Consider the following 17,810-nt stretch of genomic DNA (forward strand, 5'->3'; position numbering starts at 1 on the left):
TCTATCGCAGATGGCTCAGTTTCTGCGAGGAAAGCAAGCTGGGATCCAAAAGGACCTGTCCGAGGGTTTGTCCCCGGACTTGTTCCTCTTGGACGACGTAAGTTCTTGGCATCCCAGGCATCCTCTTTTTTAACTGACACCGCTATTCTCAGTTCGCCCGATGTGGTGTCAATTCGCAGATTAGTGCTATCGCATACGATCCCATACAATCGCTCATCGCGGTCGGCACCAGTGACACCCAGTTCGGAAGTGGGCAGATCTATGTCTTTGGCCAACGACGGGTTTCAGTGGTCTTTGAGTTCCCACGAAAGGCCTCCGCGCGGTTCCTTCAATTTTGCGCCGACAAGCTGATTAGTATCGACTCCAGGAATGAAATATGCATCTACTCCTTGGCAACTGGACGCACGGTGGTTTCCTATGCGCCACCGGGTCAGGTGACTGCCTTGTTAACGGACCCGTGCTTGGATTATGCGTTCATCGGCTTGCAGAATGGTCTGTGAAATATCAGCATGGAGAAAAGAACCGAGAACTGACTTATGAGTAGGTGAAATTATCGCGTACGATCTCGATCGAGAGTCCTTGACGCCATTTAAAGTTCCAAACCTGTGGCTGGAGCGAAACCCCCGCGCGCGGTTCTTCCCCGTCGTATCTCTAGAGTTCTCTCCGCGGGATATTGGCAAGATACTAGTGGGATATCCCGAGGGAGCGGTGACGTTTTCATTCAAGCAAAACATCGCTCAAAAGTACTTTGTCTACGAAATCCCTCCTGGGGCACCGGGTGGAGACTCCCTACCTTCCCACGACGTGCGCAGACCTAAATTGACCAACGCGATCTGGCACCCCAACGGAATTTTCATTTTGACTGTCCATGAAGACTCTAGTCTAGTACTCTGGGATACAAAGGATGGCCGTAAGCTTCATGCCCGGACTATCCAGACACCCAATGTCGACCAACCAGGTGCTACTGGCAGACCAGGCTCATCTGGAGAGGTTGCTGGGCCCAAGGAGCCGATCACAAAGGTTATTTGGTGCACCAAAGATAACGCAGATGAAACTGGTCTTTTGGTGGCTGGTGGTCGACTAGCAGGTGATCAGAGCAAAGGCCTCGTTTTCCTGGACATGGGCCCAACCCCGAACTACCAGACGTCCTCTTGGCAAATACTCTCTACTTATTTGGAGCGACCACGGAGACAAATAAACCTCGCAGTCCCACCGGGAGCTAAGGTCGTCGACCTTTGCCTCATTCCCCGATCCTCGCCCTACTTCAATGGCGCCCATGATCCAATCGCACTCATTGCTATGCTATCCTCGGGTGAAATTATTACCTTAAGTTTCCCCAGTGGACACGCAATCACCCCCACTAATATGCTTCATCCGTTCCTCAGTTTCGTTCATCCCTTTGTAAACAAAGCTGTGCTTACTCCCGTTGATCGGACAGTGTGGCTTGGCCTGAGAGAGCGCCGGTTGCAGGGACCCAAATTTGTGATGGGCGGTATAGAAGCAAAAAACCCTCTCAAGCGCTTTGAAAACCGCAATGTTATCTCGACTGCACACGCAGATGGAACCGTGCGCGTCTGGGACTGTGGGCACGATGATGAAATTGAGAACGGCGATGTGGTTCAAGTTGATCTCGCTCGTGCTATAGGCCGAGTCGGCAATATTGAAGTGACTGAAATGTCTCTCGCCAGCGGCTCAGGCGAGATGTCTATTGGACTCAAGTCCGGAGAAGTTGCTGTCTTCCGATGGGGCAATAACCCATCATATGGACGCGAGGAGTCTCCTGGTGCCAATCAAGGGCCAGGGAAGCTGACTCCGATAACTAAGCGAACAGATCCTGGCCTCAAGACGGGAATGCTACCTCTAACTCTCTTGGATATGCAACAAGGTCCGGTGACAGCGTTAAAGCATGGGCAGGTCGGATTTGTAGCGGCCGGTTACCAAGGTGGTTCTGTGGTGATTGTTGATCTGCGCGGGCCTGCCATCATACACACCGCACATCTGCCAGAACTTCTTAGGGCACAGAAGCGGGGTGGGTTCCTTAAGAATCGTGGCTCGGAGGAAGTCCATCCAGAATGGGCCACCCAGATTGAGTTTGGTGTTATGACTTTGGACGGCGAAGGTACCTAGACATGTCTCCGGCTAACGAATCAGACCAACGTACTGACCGCATTTCAGACTACTCAAGCATCTGCTGCTTCGTCGGCACAAACAGGGGCAATGTGGCAACATTCAAGATCCTTCCTGGTGCCAATGGTACCTACGAAGCTGCCTTTGCTGGATCATCGGCCGTTGAAGACAATGTTATCAGTATCATCCCTATTGATGCGGATTCTGGTGGTCTTGCTTTGGCTACACCAAGTGCAGTTGGAGGCTTGAGGACTGGTGCGAAAATCAATGGTGTCGTCATTGCCGTGACTGCCTCTGGCTGTCGGATCTTCAAGCCCCCGGCATCAAAGGGTGCCCACAAATCATGGGATGACTATCTCTGCGACTCGGCAGCCGTCGTCAAGACTGAAGGGCGGGGTTACAGCTTGGTTGGTCTCTTCGGTGACGGCCATGCGCGAGCATTTTCGATCCCTGGTCTCCGAGATATCGGTCGCACTAAAATTAACCATATTGCGGACATGCGACGCCTCTCAGAATCTTGCATCACACCAACTGGAAACATCATGACATGGGTCGGCCCTTCAGAGATCGGAATGTTCAATGTCTGGGGAGGCGGAAACGGACTGTATGAACCCCCCCTCGATTTGCTGAAAACGTGGTGCTAATGCTGACCCTGCCCACAGACACGCTTCAAATGACAAGCTTTACAACCCAGAAGCCGTGGTTCCCCCGCGTCCTACCATCACGAACGTCCAATGGATCTCTGGTACACAATACATTTCGCCAGCTGACATGGATATTCTGAGTACGCCACCCCCTCCCGTCAATCCAGCTCTAACTAGAATCTAACATTAAATCTAGTCGGCGGTCCAGAGCGGCCACCATCAAAGCGGATGATCGAACAAATGAAATTAGAAGACCAAGAACGTCGGAAAGCCCTCAAAGAAGGACGGACACCACCGATATCTGAGCAAAGCAGTAGCCAGGAAGGCTATTGGTCTTACATGTCACGTCAAGTCCAAGAACGCACGGAGCGTCTTGGGATTGTCGGAGACAGCATGGATAGACTAGAGGAGAACAGCAGCGGCTTTGCTAACGATGTTAACAAATACGTACAGTCCCAAAAGAAGAAAGCTGTCCTTGGCAGTAAGTCGATCTTCCTTCAGGTCTACGGACCGATCTGTATTGTTCAATCCCCTTGCATAACTGTCGCTGACCGGTCTTTAATAACAGTAATTGGCTCGAAGTTTGGCTTTTAGGCGACGTTTCCTGGTGTGTACGGGATTTTGAAAATGGCCTTGAATATACATTGGAGTTTTGTTTTACTTTACCGGCGTCCGGCTAGTTAGGTCATGCCTGGGATGCAAGTGTGCCAGATCATTTTGCAATGTCCCCTACTTCTCCTCGGCTCTGGATCTAAATTGATCGTGACAGTGTTTTGAAGGCATTGTCTCCTTACCTAGGCAGAGCAACTGTTCCTATTACATGTTCACATGAAAATAGTTAGTTACATTGAACGGCTTACTAAGGTTGGGATTTAAGGCTATACCAATTCTAGATATTTCATGGATTTTTAGTGAACAGGGTAAGCGCATAGAAAATCAGTCCAAGGGTCGTAAACGTTGCGTTCTGGCTGTCGTTAAATAACATTCAAAAAAGGAAGAAATTAAAAGCAATGAAACCACTCCTACGAGTCAGTGGCACACCACGATTTAGTGTACCATGACCTCGGGCTGCGCCTGGTGAGTTGGCTTGGCAGCATCGTCCTTGTGTTCTGTGTCATCGCCCATCTCGACATCATCGTCACCATCAGCACCCTCTTCCTCATCAAGCTCATCCTCGTCGTCATCACTCTCCGCCTCAAGATCTTCGCTCTCGGCATCGGAGATCTCGTCCTCGTCATCGTCCTTGCCAGCAGGAGCCTCAACGCCTTCCATCTCATGGTCATCGCCCTCGGCGGGCTTGTTGGTCTCCTCGAGCTCCTTAAGGAGCGCAGCCTCAAGCTCACGCTCCTCGGCACCGTACGCTCCACTGTCATCTTCGAGACCATCGGCTTCGGGCTGGTCAGGTGGGTACTCTGCAGGGGCAGAGTCATCGGAGTCCCTATGGAGAGAAGTAGAAACGTAAATAAAAGCCCCACTGGGTATGTGATCAAACAAAACAAGAGGTCTCACCATTTGATGGCGAAGCGGGTCACTCGAGGCTTCTCGGCGAGGACATTGCGGCGAATTCGCTCTATGATAGGCTTCGCAGGGGGTTCGGCCGCCAACTCTTCGCTGTCATACTCGTTGTTCACGTAGTAGCCAACCCGAACGAACTCTCGACCGTCGTAGCTGCAGGTGAGCAGGATGACGGTGACGCCGAGCATCTCGGAAGTGGGAATGCGCTTGACATCAGGTGCGTCCGCTTCGAAGATGAACTTGTTTACCCCGACTGGGATGGGTCCGACAAGCAGGGAGTCGAGTTCTTGGTCATACTCAGAGCTGTGATAGTTAGACTCTGCGGGATTGGTAGTAAACAGGGAGTAATGGGAGGGTCGACGTACGAAGTGGCGGATCCGACGTAGGTGAGTTTCCATTCCAAATCTGAAAAAGACTTGTTAGAAGACTTGACTAGGGATATAGGAGCACAGGCCAATACTCACCCTTCTGGAGCTGCTCAAGGCACTCGAAGGTGATTTCAAATTGGTAAGAAGCGGTGAAAGGAGCCGGGTTGTTGAGGTTTTTCACTCCGAGGAGTGAGACGACGGACATTTTGATAAGATAGAGAGTATGTACGGGGAATTAAAGAGGTGAAGAGGTAAGAGTGGAAGATTGTATGAACAAGGGAAGAAGAAGAAATAGGCAGAGTAAGAGAAATCAACAGGTCCACAAGAATGCAGTTTACTCTCAACCCCTCTAGCTCAATGCGAGGAGCCCATCGATCGACGCGCCTTTCGCGTCCCTCGCATTTGTCCTCACCGCCCGCACGTGACCCCAATTTCACTACCCGGGCAACCTGCATCAGCTTTGCTCTTCTCCATCTGAGGTCTTTGCTATCAGATACATTGCGGCTGAGGGTTATCTCGTCAAAAGTGGCTGTGTTCCACCTGAACCCTTGACCCTCGGAAGATTTGTCTCCATTTTACATACGATATCACATCGCGCAAACCCTGCTTCGGCTTGCGCCGTGCACTTGTGACTTTCCCAGTTGTTACTTTCCTTTGACCTTACGGTTATCGCATTTATCTTCCCACCATGGCGGACGATGAAGCTGAAACTGCCTTCTTCCAGGCTCAAGCCTTGAATACCGATTCCCAATCCCCCACTCAGGAGCAGGAAGGTGATAACTCAGACGCAGAATCAGATGACTATGACCCCTCATTGGCATTGGGGGATCAATACTCGGCCTCCTTTCCCGAGTCTAAGCAGCCTGATACCGGTCCCGCTGATGCATCTCCCTCGGATGAGACCGAAGAATCTATCCCCAATCCGACCGTCGGCTCAGACGCAAATGTCGCCGCAAACGTAGACCCAGATGCTGGCCAGACCAGTGACTCCCCCGACCCTTCTCAGGACGCCTTACGTGCTGAGTCGTCGACGCCCGTCCCAGCATCTGCTGCCGAGGCACAGCCCAAGACCAGAACAATTGGGGGATTTGAAGTTGATGATGACGAGGATGACGAGGGTGATGCGGAGTATGAGCCGCCGGCTGTACTTGGGGGTGAAGATGCCAGTGCTATGCCTGTGACCATGTCTGAAGATCCCAGCTCAGGAAATGCAATGCAAAACACTTCCCCTGATGTATCATCACACCAAGCTGAGCAGGGACCTGCCAGTGGACCAGATGTTGCCAATAGTTCTTATTCTCCTGTTCTTGTTCCTAATATTGATCCCTCTTCTGTTCCTGGCCAATCGCACTGGGCTGCGCAAGACTTGCAATCTGCAACCATACAGAACAGTACTGTTCCTACTTCTGTACCTGATTCTCCTGCCTCAAAGGGTCGTCTGGCCCATGACCGTGTTGGTATGCTGGAAGACCGAATTCGAGAGGATCCCCGAGGTGATATCCCTGCTTGGTTGGAGTTAATTGCCGAGCACAGAGGTCGCAGCAGACTAGACAGCGCACGAGACACTTATGAGCGGTTCTTAAAGCTGTTTCCCATGGCGGTAAGTCTACTAAGTCTACCTTTGCTCTTCTTTCTCTGCCCTTTCTTTTTCTCTCTCAACACGGTGCACGATTGCTAATGGGATACATCCTAGGCCGACCAATGGGTGGCTTATGCCACCATGGAGTCTGAGCTGAATGAATTCTTCCGCTTGGAGCAAATCTTCAACCGAACTCTCCTGGCGACACCTAGCGTTCAGCTCTGGTCTGTCTATCTTGATTACATCCGTCGTCGTAATCCTTTGACAACAGACGAGGCAAGGAAGACTATATCATCGGCATATGATATGGCCATTCAATATGTTGGGATGGACAAGGACTCCGGAAATATCTGGACAGACTACATTGAATTCATCCGTTCTGGGCCAGGCGTCGTTGGTGGATCTGGGTGGCAGGATCAACAAAAGATGGACCTACTGCGAAAGGCCTACCAACGAGCTATCGGCGTGCCGACACAAGCCGTCAATATTCTCTGGAAGGAGTATGATCAATTCGAGATGAATCTAAACAAGCTCACGGTAAGCTGGACAGTACTTGAATTCAAGTGACTTATCCTAATATTTTCTGTTAGGGCCGCAAATTCCTTCAAGAACATTCGCCATCCTATATGACTGCGCGCAGCTCATACACCGAACTGCAAAACATCACCCGCGATCTGATCCGCACTTCGCTTCCACCGATGCCTCCTGTTCCGGGGTCTGAAGGTGATGTTGAATTCTCAGCACAGGTAGATATCTGGAAGCGGTGGATTGCCTGGGAAAAGGAAGACCCTCTGGTACTGAAAGAGGAAGACCCTGCCGCTTACAAGTCACGCGTAGTGTACTTCTACAAACAGGCACTCATGGCGCTGACTTTCTTGCCCGAAATGTGGTTTGATGCGGCTGAGTTCTGCTTCTTGAATGACATGGAGGATGCTGGCACCGAGTTCTTGAAGAATGGCCTTGATGCAAACCCAGAGAGCTGCCTCCTGACATTCAAACGTGCGGACCGACTGGAGGTTACCTCGGACTCGGAACAAGATTCTGCCAAGCGCGCTGCCAAGGTTCGGGAACCATACGACAAGTTGCTCAATGCACTTTACGATTTGATCAATAAAGCCCGCGACCAGGAAACCCAGGATGTTTCACGTATTGAAGCTTATTTTGTTCCACAAGGTACAGAAAACCAACCTCAAAATGAGGAAGAAGATGATCCTGAAGCCAAAGAAAGAGAGGCCGCCAAGACCGCGCAGATTGATGCGGTCCGGAAGGCCCATTCCGTTCAGATCAACGTTCTCTCCAAGACCGTCTCTTTCGCATGGATCGCCCTCATGCGTTCGATGCGTCGGATCCAAGGCAAGGGAAAGCCAGGAGAATTGGCTGGCTCTCGCCAAATCTTTGCCGAAGCCCGAAAACGAGGCCGGATCACCAGCGATGTTTATATCGCGAGTGCTCTGATGGAGTATCATTGCTACAAAGACCCTGCAGCCACCAAGATCTTCGAGAGGGGTGCAAAATTATTCCCGGAAGATGAACACTTTGCGCTCGAATACTTGAGACATCTGCTCGACATTAACGACACCATCAGTAAGCTGACCGTCCCATATTTCTCTGAGAGACTTACTAACCACTACCAAAGATGCCAGAGCCGTGTTCGAAACAACCGTCAGAAAATTGACATCAAACCCGGAGAATGTGCACAAGGCTAAGCCTATCTTTTCCTTTCTCCATGAGTATGAATCTCGCTACGGTGATATCACTCAAGTGATCAACTTGGAGAACCGCATGCGCGAACTATACCCAGAGGATCCTGCTCTGGAACAATTCGCCAATCGTTACTCTGACTCCACCTTTGACCCTACATCGGTACAACTGATTTTGTCACCCTCCCAGACACGGCCCAAGACCAACATGCCAGGAGTCTCCGCAGAATCACACGGTTCTCCCATGGCGAGATACATGGATACTTCTCTCAATTCACCTAAGAGACCCTATCCCACTGATGATTATGATGAAGACTCAGGTCGCCCACGCAAGTTTGTTCGCGCTGAGTCGCCAATGAAGAGCGCGCAAGCTCGGCGTCTCGACCAGCCGAAACGAGTCCAACAGCTGAACGGCCAAAACACCTCATACAGACCTCAAGGATCTCCTGCTCCTCTCCCCCGTGAAGTGGTCAACCTCTTGAGCATCCTGCCTCCTGCGGCTGCCTACAACATCACTCGCCTTTCCCCAGAAAAAACCATAGACCTTCTTCGTCACGTTGAGATTCCTTCCGACATCTCACAAATACAGATTCCGCAAGTTGCACACGGACCGGGTGGAGGCCAAACCCCGGGGATGAACCCCTTCTCCGGTGGTTACCGTTGAGCCCGTGGTTGTTCGTTCCCTCTTTGAGGACCACCATTATTCCGCTTGCAGTGTAAAACTCCTTGCTCTCTGCTTTTGCAATTTCATTCCCCCGGCGCGCAAAATATCCCGATTTGTCTTTGAGAACTTGATGACCCAGCTCTTTTTTTTTTCTTCCTGGGGGTATTTCATGAAAAATGGTCGGGGCATACGCGATTCAGAGCCCTCTTTGCATCTTCCATCGGCGTTGATCTACTTGGCATATCTTCTTATTTTCTTTTCGAATAGGGCCACCACAGGTCACCAACATTTGCTTGCTGGTTGGACGACTCCAACCATATCTTGTACAGAGCAAATAAGCAGATAATTTCACCAATAAATTCACCAAGCATTCTATGCACGCAATTCGTAGATCCTTGACTATCTAGATAATTAGTTCATTTTGGAGTAAACGAGACCCATAAGCTCCTTCGCTCATAATCTTTGTATCCGTAGTCTTAATTTCCTTGACCGCATCCAGTAAGGACGCGATATGTGCTCTTTTCCCTTTTCTCGGTTTTCCTAGCTCTCTCAGTTTCCACTGTTGGAATTTCGGTTATTATATATATCTCCATGCCACAGCAGCAGCCGGGGTCGGAAATCAAACCAAATGCATTTCCACATCTCCCAAATAATGCAGAGGCTTGTGTGTTTGCTTGAACCATCAAGTCGGTGAGAAGAAGTCCTGGAAGATATGGAAAGCATATGGTACACAGGGGTAGTGGACAAAAACCCGACGTCATTCTTCACAGTATAGGAAATGTTGATCTCACATTGCAGAGCTATCTGTGGATAATCGACTGCTTTTCTAGCTTTCTAGAGGTTTGAGACACTGCTAGGGAGAATCCTGATGGGGTTGATCGGTCATGTCGACCGACATTCCTATCGGAAGGGTCAACGCAGCGCTTTCACCTCCATGGCACCCCGACTCAAAGGGCCCTGGGCCTCTTCAATGGCTCCCCGTCAGGACACTGTTCCTGATGGAAGTCGGTCACACACCCATGAGGGTTATCTCTGAGATTTCCATCACAGCACCCAAACGTAAAGCACTCTGGAAATTCCTCCCGCATTTCATCGGTGTCCACGTCGAATTCATCCCAATTGTCAACATAAAGGTCTTCACCGGTGGGCTCATTTTTCTCTATTATGGATTAGCTTATTTCGCATACTGGATCGCAGTCTCGCATTCATACTGGGATGATATCGACAGGCCTTCTCCGTATTGGTCGTGACATCGAATTCCTTCTCGCAATTGACGCAAGACGCGTAACGCGCAACAAGCCTCTTATTGCTGGCGGAGTTCTCTTTGGAATCAGGTGCCATCACGAGCAGTTGAATCTCGGCTTCTTTGCGGGCTTCGGCGTTTTTCGCGCAGATGGATTTGAGAACCACGCGTAGCGTCTCGTCGGACGCGTCGTTGATCGCGCGATCGAGGATTGAGGTCTCGGGCACTTCGTCTTTAGCTGGCATGATGGTCTGTCTTATGTTGGTGGGGTTGGGTTCGTGGGGTTCAGCTCGGGTTGGCTCCCTCAATCGAGTTAATTAATTGAGAAGACACGTCGTGTTTTATTTATTGGATAAGTCCAATGAATGAGCAGCATGTGATTTCAAAAGAATTCCGAACATAAGTTACTTTTGTATGGTGGTCCTATACAGAAGGTACCTACATCAAAGAAATTTGAAATCAGAATATGATTCTCATTTTGTTATTCCTCACATTTACCTTCATCAATCGCCCAGGTGGCGTCCAGTGGGTAAGAAGTTCCCCGACTTCACAGTCAAGTTCATTTCACTAACAATATCATAGTATGATTCGCTCTAAGGCTTCACCCAAAGCAATATTGCGCGAGGTCCCTATCAATCCCGGGCTCAGACCCAATCTTTTTCTCTTTTTAACATTATCTATCAATACGGAGCACAGAGAATTTTGTGGATTATTCTAGAGCACTCTTTTCGGATTATCTGTTGTCAGTAGGTGAAGTCGACCTAACATAAGACTGATACCTCGCTCTCTTTGCCGTCAAGTACTTCAATCTAATCGACACCTACCCCAAAGCATAGGGAATTTCATGAACTTCCACTGATCATTAGGCTGTCATTCACATTTTATGATAGACGTGAGATTGCGAGGACCTAGTGGTTCTAGCGAAGCTGCGGACTTCTAATGATACGAAAAAAGACTTGCCAACCGAGAAAAGGCCACCGGACCATATCATCTAAAATTATTGAGAGCAGTAACACATACCAGTACAATTTATCTGTAGGAAGTGTAGACTTTCTGCAAAACCGGGTCATATATAATGGATGTGGAATTTAATGTGAAGTTTGGAGCCATAGATCAGCTTACAGACCTTGAATGCAACTTACTAGCACTGCTATAGCCACGCCATATCTTGAATCCACGCCCACCTTGATATTAACCCCTTGATATATTAGCTAGGCTCCTACATCCCCGAACTGTCTTCTCATTATCCGCTCTGCATGGGTCCCTATCCGGACCCTGGTACCCAAATTGGGGACACAATCATTGAATGCAACTCCCTTTTATCTTAGCTTTACACTAGTAATGTGAAACTGCGACCTAAGTGAGCACTGATAACCCAAAAGTATGAAAGTAGGACGTTATCCATCTCTCACTTTGGTCGCACTTTGGTCGCACTTTGATCGCACTTTGATCGCACTTTGGCCGCACATCATATTCAATGGTCTGCTCCTCGGCTTAAGTAGATCACGTCTTCACAGTCCCTATCGGAGTGAATTGTATGATATCATACACCGCGTTATGGACAGATGGCAAGATCTAAAAAAAGAGTGATATCTGTATACCCCGTTTGTCGACAGGAGTTGACAGCTAAACAGATTCAATCGGTTAGAGTATTAGCCCGTTTGCTCCGCGTTTTCATCCAGACTGGTGTTTGCTATTTACCCGAGAAGGCGTGCGCTTTCATTCATCCCTGTCTCACTCGCTGACTAGTCACCTAAGTTGGAGACTACTTGCCTAACTCGTTATACAGAACACCGTCGCCAAGGCGGATGAGGCATACATGCTAAGTGGAGTGTGAGGCCTAAGATGTCAACTATACCTACATCTACACATATGTAATTATGCTTCAAAGAGCATGATGTTAGATTCAATACTCAATCTCAGCATGATTATATCACAAAATTAGGTAAGCATATAAAGTGGTTGAGAAATTAGAGGTTGACCATTGATATTTTTCTCAACTATACAGTGAAAAGGCTTCAACACCGAGGAGTAGGTATACACAAAGATTTGTATAGTAGGAATGACTTCATATGAAATGAAGAAACTTTCCTTATTGATCCCTCTATCAAAGTAGTTCAGGTATTTTGATTTATACCACCGTCTAGAATAAAGAAGTAGGCTTCCGCACGACCCTTTGAAGGTTGAAGGTCTCGACTGAGAGCCCAACCCAGACCCAGTGACCAGGGCCCTAGAAACCCCAGTTCAGGCCCAGTTCGACCCAGTTTCTACACAAAAGGAGTTCCTAGCAGAAACCAGCTAAACCAGAAGGATTCTACACATGATCAGCGTGTTTGCTTAGTTGGTACAACACACTCAATTTGGGGCCCCAGACCCAATGGATACTGGGTTACTGTAGCGGACCGTCCTGTGGGTGCACCTAAGCAATTCCCGATGATAGTTCTTCAACCTTTCCCTCCGTCCATATTCATTCTTATTACTTCTGATCCATTGAATCTAGGCAGCACTGCCACTCTTATGACTGATTGAATGAATATCCATAGAGTCAGCTAGTGGTCGCTAGTTTTGATTCGCTTCTCTCGACAAGGTTATATCGCCCATCTATCAAGTTTACCTCGTCACGACCCATCCCGACTCAGATCCATTACTGGGTCGTGTGGAAGACCAAACTGAAGGCAAAATCCAGGTATCTTCTGCCATCAACCCTACACAATGAGGCATTTGACCTTTGCCGTGCAATATTATCCGATAGGAGAGTTGAACACCGATGGCATAGTCGCCCCTACTCTAGTATCGTCAATCAACTTCTTTTCAGATAGGTCGGACATTACTCCCACAAATTGTCACAAAACCTCGGATAGACATTCATGACTCTCAACTAGAACTGCGAGATATATCAGTGCTAGGGCACATGATAGCTAGGCAGACTCTAGTAAACAAGTACCTTTCCCTCACATAGCTCGGAGTTTAGCATTAGAAATGTTATGGTTTCCGATAACTACGCGGAGAGGATGTACCCCTGGACACCCATATCCTATATAACCACATGGCCCCGGATAACTACTTTGAATCTTAACTGACAGTGCGAGATATGTCAGTGCTGGGGTACATCACATTACTTGGCAGAGCCTAGTATAGGAAGGTACCTTTTCTTCACATAGGTCGGACTTCAGCGTTAGAAATGTCATTGTTTCTGATAACTACCTGGAGAGGATATAACCCTTAGGCATCCATATCCTATATGACATGGCCCCGGATCACTACTTTGGATCTTAACTGGTAGTGCGAGATATGTCAGTGCTGGGGTACATGATATTACATGGCAGAGTCTAGTATAGAAAGGTACCTTTTCTTCACATAGGTCGGACTTTGACCGCAGTTGTTAATGGATGCTAGGGATAATGATACTGATAGGGCTCGTATGGTGTTATTACCTTGGTATACCTTGGTGTACTTCTGTGCCTACCGAATACAGCCGTCCTTGAAAAGGCAACTACCCATCCCACGGCACCTTCCTTATAGTGCCTATGCTCCTTTACATATAAAAGGCCTTCCCTCGTTTTCTTTCCTTCCTCCTTCATCACCTTCTACTTTGCTCGTCTTCAGCACTGATTCCTGCACTTATCTGCCCACTCCCACGCTGAAGACTTTAATCATTTTGAACGTGAAACGCGTTGCCCTTGCTGTGTGATCCCTCCATATCCTTCTTTTTTTTTCCGAAATCACCTTGACCTCAGTCAAGTCTTTGACTCTGTCTGTAAGTAATCTTACCCATGCCGCTTGCCCTCCCCAAATTCAAGCGAAGCGAAAAAAACCGGTGTCCGCTTCACTTCACAGCCCTAAGCAGTCTCACCACTTTACCGTCACAACAACCTCAGTTTACTTTGCCTATCTTCCTTAGCGGTTTTACATCTGTCTAATAAACTCAAAGAGAAACAAAGAAGAAGAAGAAGGGTTGACTAACCAATGATGATTGATAGGAGCGTCAATTCACCATGGCATCGAAAAAGGCCATGAAGCCCCCAGCCGAGGACGATGAAGAGCGTAGGGCTCGCTCTGGGCACCGCTCTACAACATCGTCGAAACCTCCTCACTCCTCCACATCTTCTCGTCAACCAAAGCTCAGCCTTGAGCTTCCCCTGCGCCCTTCTGCTGCCGCGACAAAGCCACTGGATCCACGTCAGATCCAAGAATTACGTGACCACAAGGCCAGACTGGAAGACGACGCCAAACGCAGAAAAGAAGCAGAAAGCACTGCCTGGATGCGCCGGACCCGATATGATCCTAATGCGACCGAGCAGCGAAAGCCCAAGAGCACCGGTTCCAGTAGCAGTGACTCTCCCATCCGTCGAGTTGAGACACCCCCGGAATTCCCGCCCAACTGGACCGCAGAGGAAAAGGCTAACTATGAACGTCTCGCAAGAGAAGGGGTAAAAGTGGCAGTTTTCGAGCAACACAGACTCGATCAAGAAAAGGTTGTCCGACACCAAGACTACATGACAGTTGCCTGGGATGGTTGCAAGAACATTGACATTCCCTGGCACCGATTCAAAGTCAGGCCTTCCTCTGTAAGTTTGCGGCCGATCAATCAAACTAACTCTGAATTTTTGCTGACCCGTTTCCAATTTTAGACCACCCCAGAACCTACTCATGTTCAGCGCCGTGTTGGCTACAACTCTTCAGGTAAAGAGATCGAGGTTATGATGAACGCATACCCTATCAATTCTTTCCCAGATAAAGCGGTTTATCAGTACGAGGTGAGTGTTTTAACCCTTGACTAATGCCAGAGTTACTCATCATTTATTAGATCAATGTTCTCCATGGAGACCAAAACGAGACCGACAGACGTGTCCTTAGAAAATGCTGGAACAGCGAGACTCGAAAGGCACACATTCCTGATGGTATCTGGGATGGTGGTAGAATTTGCTGGTAAGGATTAGTCTTTCTGCTTGCTGCTGTATGGTTCCTAATATGTGTCCATCAGGTCGCTGCGCAATTTTGATGACTGGAATGAGCTTATCGACATCAAGGGTGACTTGACCCGAGACATCAAAACTCTTGCTACTGTCGATGAGTTCAGAAGGAATCCTGCTTTCAGAATGTCCGTTATTCAAAAACGAAAGATCAACCTGTCCGTGATCAACGCCTGGCTGCAAAACCGCCGTGATCTAGATGAACTTGTGATTGAATCTCTGAGTAAGTCCCTCGTTAATTCGCATATTCCTCCGTTTTGATTCATCAAGCTGATAATGACAGGTTTCCTCGATCATTTGCTCCGTGAGTGGCCCACCAAGCAATTTGCTGCAATCAAGCGCGCCTTTTTCTTTGACAAGCTTGGAGATGACGAGGAGCTGAAGCAGGAGTTTTATCAGCCGCTCGCCAATATGGGTGCTTCCGTTTACCGAGGTATCTACCAAGCAATTAAACCCACTCCTGTAAGGCTCTATCCGTTAATCCAAATTCAAGATTGGGAAGCTGACATTTAATTATAGCAAGGTCTAATCCTAAATGTTGACGTGGCTCACTGCGTCTTCTTTTCTCGTATCAGTCTTATGGGCTATATGATGAATGTGAATGGGTGGAACGATAAGTCGACTCTGGTGAAGAATCTCCAGTCAACCCGCGACGAATACGGCGGCACAAGGGAATCAAAGTGGTTTGCACAGGTGAACAAAAAGATCCAAGGTCTTCGAGTGGCACCCAACTACGAGGGTTGCCCTTTCAAGATGAAGAGTTTCATTGTCAAAGGCTTGATTCATGCAAAGCCAAAAGAGTTCTTCATTGACTACTACGACAAGGCCACTGGGAAATCGACTCGAATTCACCTCGAAGAATACTTCATGAAACGGTACAACATCCGCCTTGAATATCCCAATATGCTCTTGGTCGAGATGCAAAAGGAAGATGTCCATTACCCCGCCGAGTTCCTCGTCATCAAAGGTCTCCAGAGATACCGCTACAAGCTTACCGATGTTCAGGCAGCACAGATGATTCAATGGTGTGCAACCAGGCCCCCGAAACGTTTGGCCAACGCTCGTCAGTCCAAGGAACTTCTCCAACACAAGAATGATCCGATCCTAAAGCTTTATGGCATGAAGATCAGTGAACAAATGATCAAGACAAAGGCTCGCCTACTTCCAACCCCCGAGATTCAGTTTGGAGGCAACCGCAAGCATAACCCTCAGCATTCAGGAAGCTGGGATCTCCGAGGTAAGAAGTTTTACAAACCCAATGAGAAGGCCCTCCAAGCTTGGGGTGTCGGATTCTTTTCCGGACATCGAAAGTCGATTAGCCAGGACCAGACTCTCAGCTGGGTTGAGCAATTCGTGAAGATGTACAAAAGCATGGGTGGTGAGGTGACTGGTCGACCGGTTGTCAAGGGATTAAGTGAAGACGTTGGCACCAGTGTCAAAAAGCTGTACGATGCGATCGCAGCGCAGAACCAGAAAGAGCCCCAGCTCATGGTGTTCATCGTTCCCGACAAGGACTCTTGGGTCTATCTCCGCATTAAAAAGTCTGCCGACTGTCGATATGGCACTCCCTCTCAAGTGCTCCAATCTGCACACTGCATCGCCAATAGACCTCAGTATCACGCGAATGTCCTCATGAAGGTGAATGCAAAGCTTGGTGGTATCACTGCTCGAGCTGTCCCCAAGGTGAAGAGTACAGGTTTACGCCCAGGTTCCATGATCATTGGGGCAGACGTCACTCATCCAATGATGGGTGTGTGGACCCCGTCGTTGGCAGCCATGTCAGTTTCGGCAAATTCCACCGCAACTCGCTACATGGGTGGATGTGAGACCAATGGAGATCGAATTGAGGTTATCCGGGACAAAGTGATTGAATACATTCTGCATCCCATGGTTGCTGAGTGGAAAGCGACTGTTGGGGGTGGCAAGGCTCCCGAGTATGTCTACTATTTCCGCGACGGTGTGTCTGCGTCCGAATACCAGAGAATCCTTTCGGAGGAAGTCCCTGCAATCCGCTTTGCAATTGCACATGCGTGTGGTCAGGCGATCTGGAGCGGCAAAATCTGTGTTGTGGTTGCCAACAAGCGCCATCATCTTCGAGCGTTCCCCGACCCCAAGAATCGTGCAGCCGCGGACCCCCACGGCGCCCCCCTGCCAGGCACTCTGATTGATCGAGACGTGACTAGCCCACACGATTGGGACTTCCTGCTCTACACACACATTGCTCTGCAGGGTACTCCCCGTCCAGTTCATTACCATGTCCTGCTGGATGAGATTGGTCTCAAGCCCAATGACCTTGAGGGCATGATCAATGATCATTGTTACCAGTACATCCGCTCGACAACGTCTGTGTCTGTCCACCCTGCTATCTATTATGCCCACTTGATTTCGGTTCGTGCGCGCCACCACGAGGACGTGCCCATTACATCCGGCCCCCAGAGTGGCCCAGAGGTGAAAATGACAAACCCAAAGCCCAAGGAGCCCCGAGCAAAGAGATTGCTTCCCATTGAAGGCACCTCAAACAGGCTGGCTCTGGGTATGTGGTACGTCTAATCGAACTTCAACAATCCTATGGTCGGGGACACGATTCAACTTGTTCCCTCCATGACGGTGCGGGCTCCTTTTTCAGAGATCTGTCTGATGACTTCTCTACCTGCCCACTCCTTTGCGTAATACTCCACGGTTTCTTTTATGTAATTGATTAACTTTGTGATGCTGCTCTTCATGATGGCTTGACCCGAGCGGTAGGGTTGCAGTGGCTGTTGTTCACAAGGACGACTGCGCCGGCTGTAGACTCGAGGCTGGTCTTGCAGCTTTGAATGAGTCATACTTTTACTGTTTGTATCCCAGCCAACTTTGTTTTTTGTTTTTATCGTTACTAACTACTCGATCTGGACCCGGTTACTACAAAGGTACCGTTGTTTCTAAAACAACTTCGCTGATGGTGTGTACACTCAAGGCTGGTCTCAATTCATGACGAATAGTTTCATATTTCTTTAT

The 17,810-nt window shown here is 48.8% G+C and overlaps 5 protein-coding genes across 5 annotated transcripts; 3 read left to right on the top strand and 2 right to left on the bottom strand.

The window, feature by feature from the left end:
- Nucleotides 1-10: 10 nt before the first annotated feature.
- N7500_008230 (uncharacterized protein) lies at nt 11-3,365 on the top strand (the record flags this gene model as incomplete). The annotated part of the gene is made up of 7 exons (XM_056679374.1): nt 11-97; nt 153-492; nt 545-2,119; nt 2,176-2,731; nt 2,790-2,911; nt 2,968-3,252; nt 3,340-3,365. The coding sequence occupies 7 exons, from the start codon at nt 11-13 to the stop codon at nt 3,363-3,365; spliced, it is 2,991 nt and encodes a 996-aa protein (XP_056529746.1).
- A 453-nt stretch (nt 3,366-3,818) lies between these two features.
- asf1 (nucleosome assembly factor ASF1) lies at nt 3,819-4,859 on the bottom strand (the record flags this gene model as incomplete). Its single annotated transcript, XM_056679375.1, has 4 exons — nt 3,819-4,209; nt 4,281-4,589; nt 4,652-4,691; nt 4,751-4,859. 4 exons carry the CDS (start codon nt 4,857-4,859, stop codon nt 3,819-3,821), a joined length of 849 nt encoding a protein of 282 aa, XP_056529747.1.
- Nucleotides 4,860-5,342: 483 nt separating this feature from the next.
- rna14 (cleavage polyadenylation factor subunit RNA14) lies at nt 5,343-8,597 on the top strand (the record flags this gene model as incomplete). The annotated part of the gene is made up of 4 exons (XM_056679376.1): nt 5,343-6,254; nt 6,348-6,770; nt 6,824-7,817; nt 7,870-8,597. The coding sequence occupies 4 exons, from the start codon at nt 5,343-5,345 to the stop codon at nt 8,595-8,597; spliced, it is 3,057 nt and encodes a 1,018-aa protein (XP_056529748.1).
- A 947-nt stretch (nt 8,598-9,544) lies between these two features.
- On the bottom strand, nt 9,545-10,085 carry N7500_008233 (uncharacterized protein; the record flags this gene model as incomplete). Its single annotated transcript, XM_056679377.1, has 2 exons — nt 9,545-9,756; nt 9,809-10,085. The coding sequence occupies 2 exons, from the start codon at nt 10,083-10,085 to the stop codon at nt 9,545-9,547; spliced, it is 489 nt and encodes a 162-aa protein (XP_056529749.1).
- Nucleotides 10,086-13,835: 3,750 nt separating this feature from the next.
- On the top strand, nt 13,836-17,363 carry N7500_008234 (putative eukaryotic translation initiation factor eIF-2C4; the record flags this gene model as incomplete). The annotated part of the gene is made up of 6 exons (XM_056679378.1): nt 13,836-14,408; nt 14,472-14,597; nt 14,648-14,769; nt 14,825-15,036; nt 15,097-15,275; nt 15,333-17,363. 6 exons carry the CDS (start codon nt 13,836-13,838, stop codon nt 17,361-17,363), a joined length of 3,243 nt encoding a protein of 1,080 aa, XP_056529750.1.
- Nucleotides 17,364-17,810: the final 447 nt, after the last annotated feature.

Source organism: Penicillium coprophilum (assembly GCF_028826855.1).
Source record: "Penicillium coprophilum strain IBT 35676 chromosome Unknown utg000005l_segment0_segment0, whole genome shotgun sequence".
NCBI classification, from domain to species: Eukaryota; Fungi; Ascomycota; class Eurotiomycetes; order Eurotiales; family Aspergillaceae; genus Penicillium; species Penicillium coprophilum.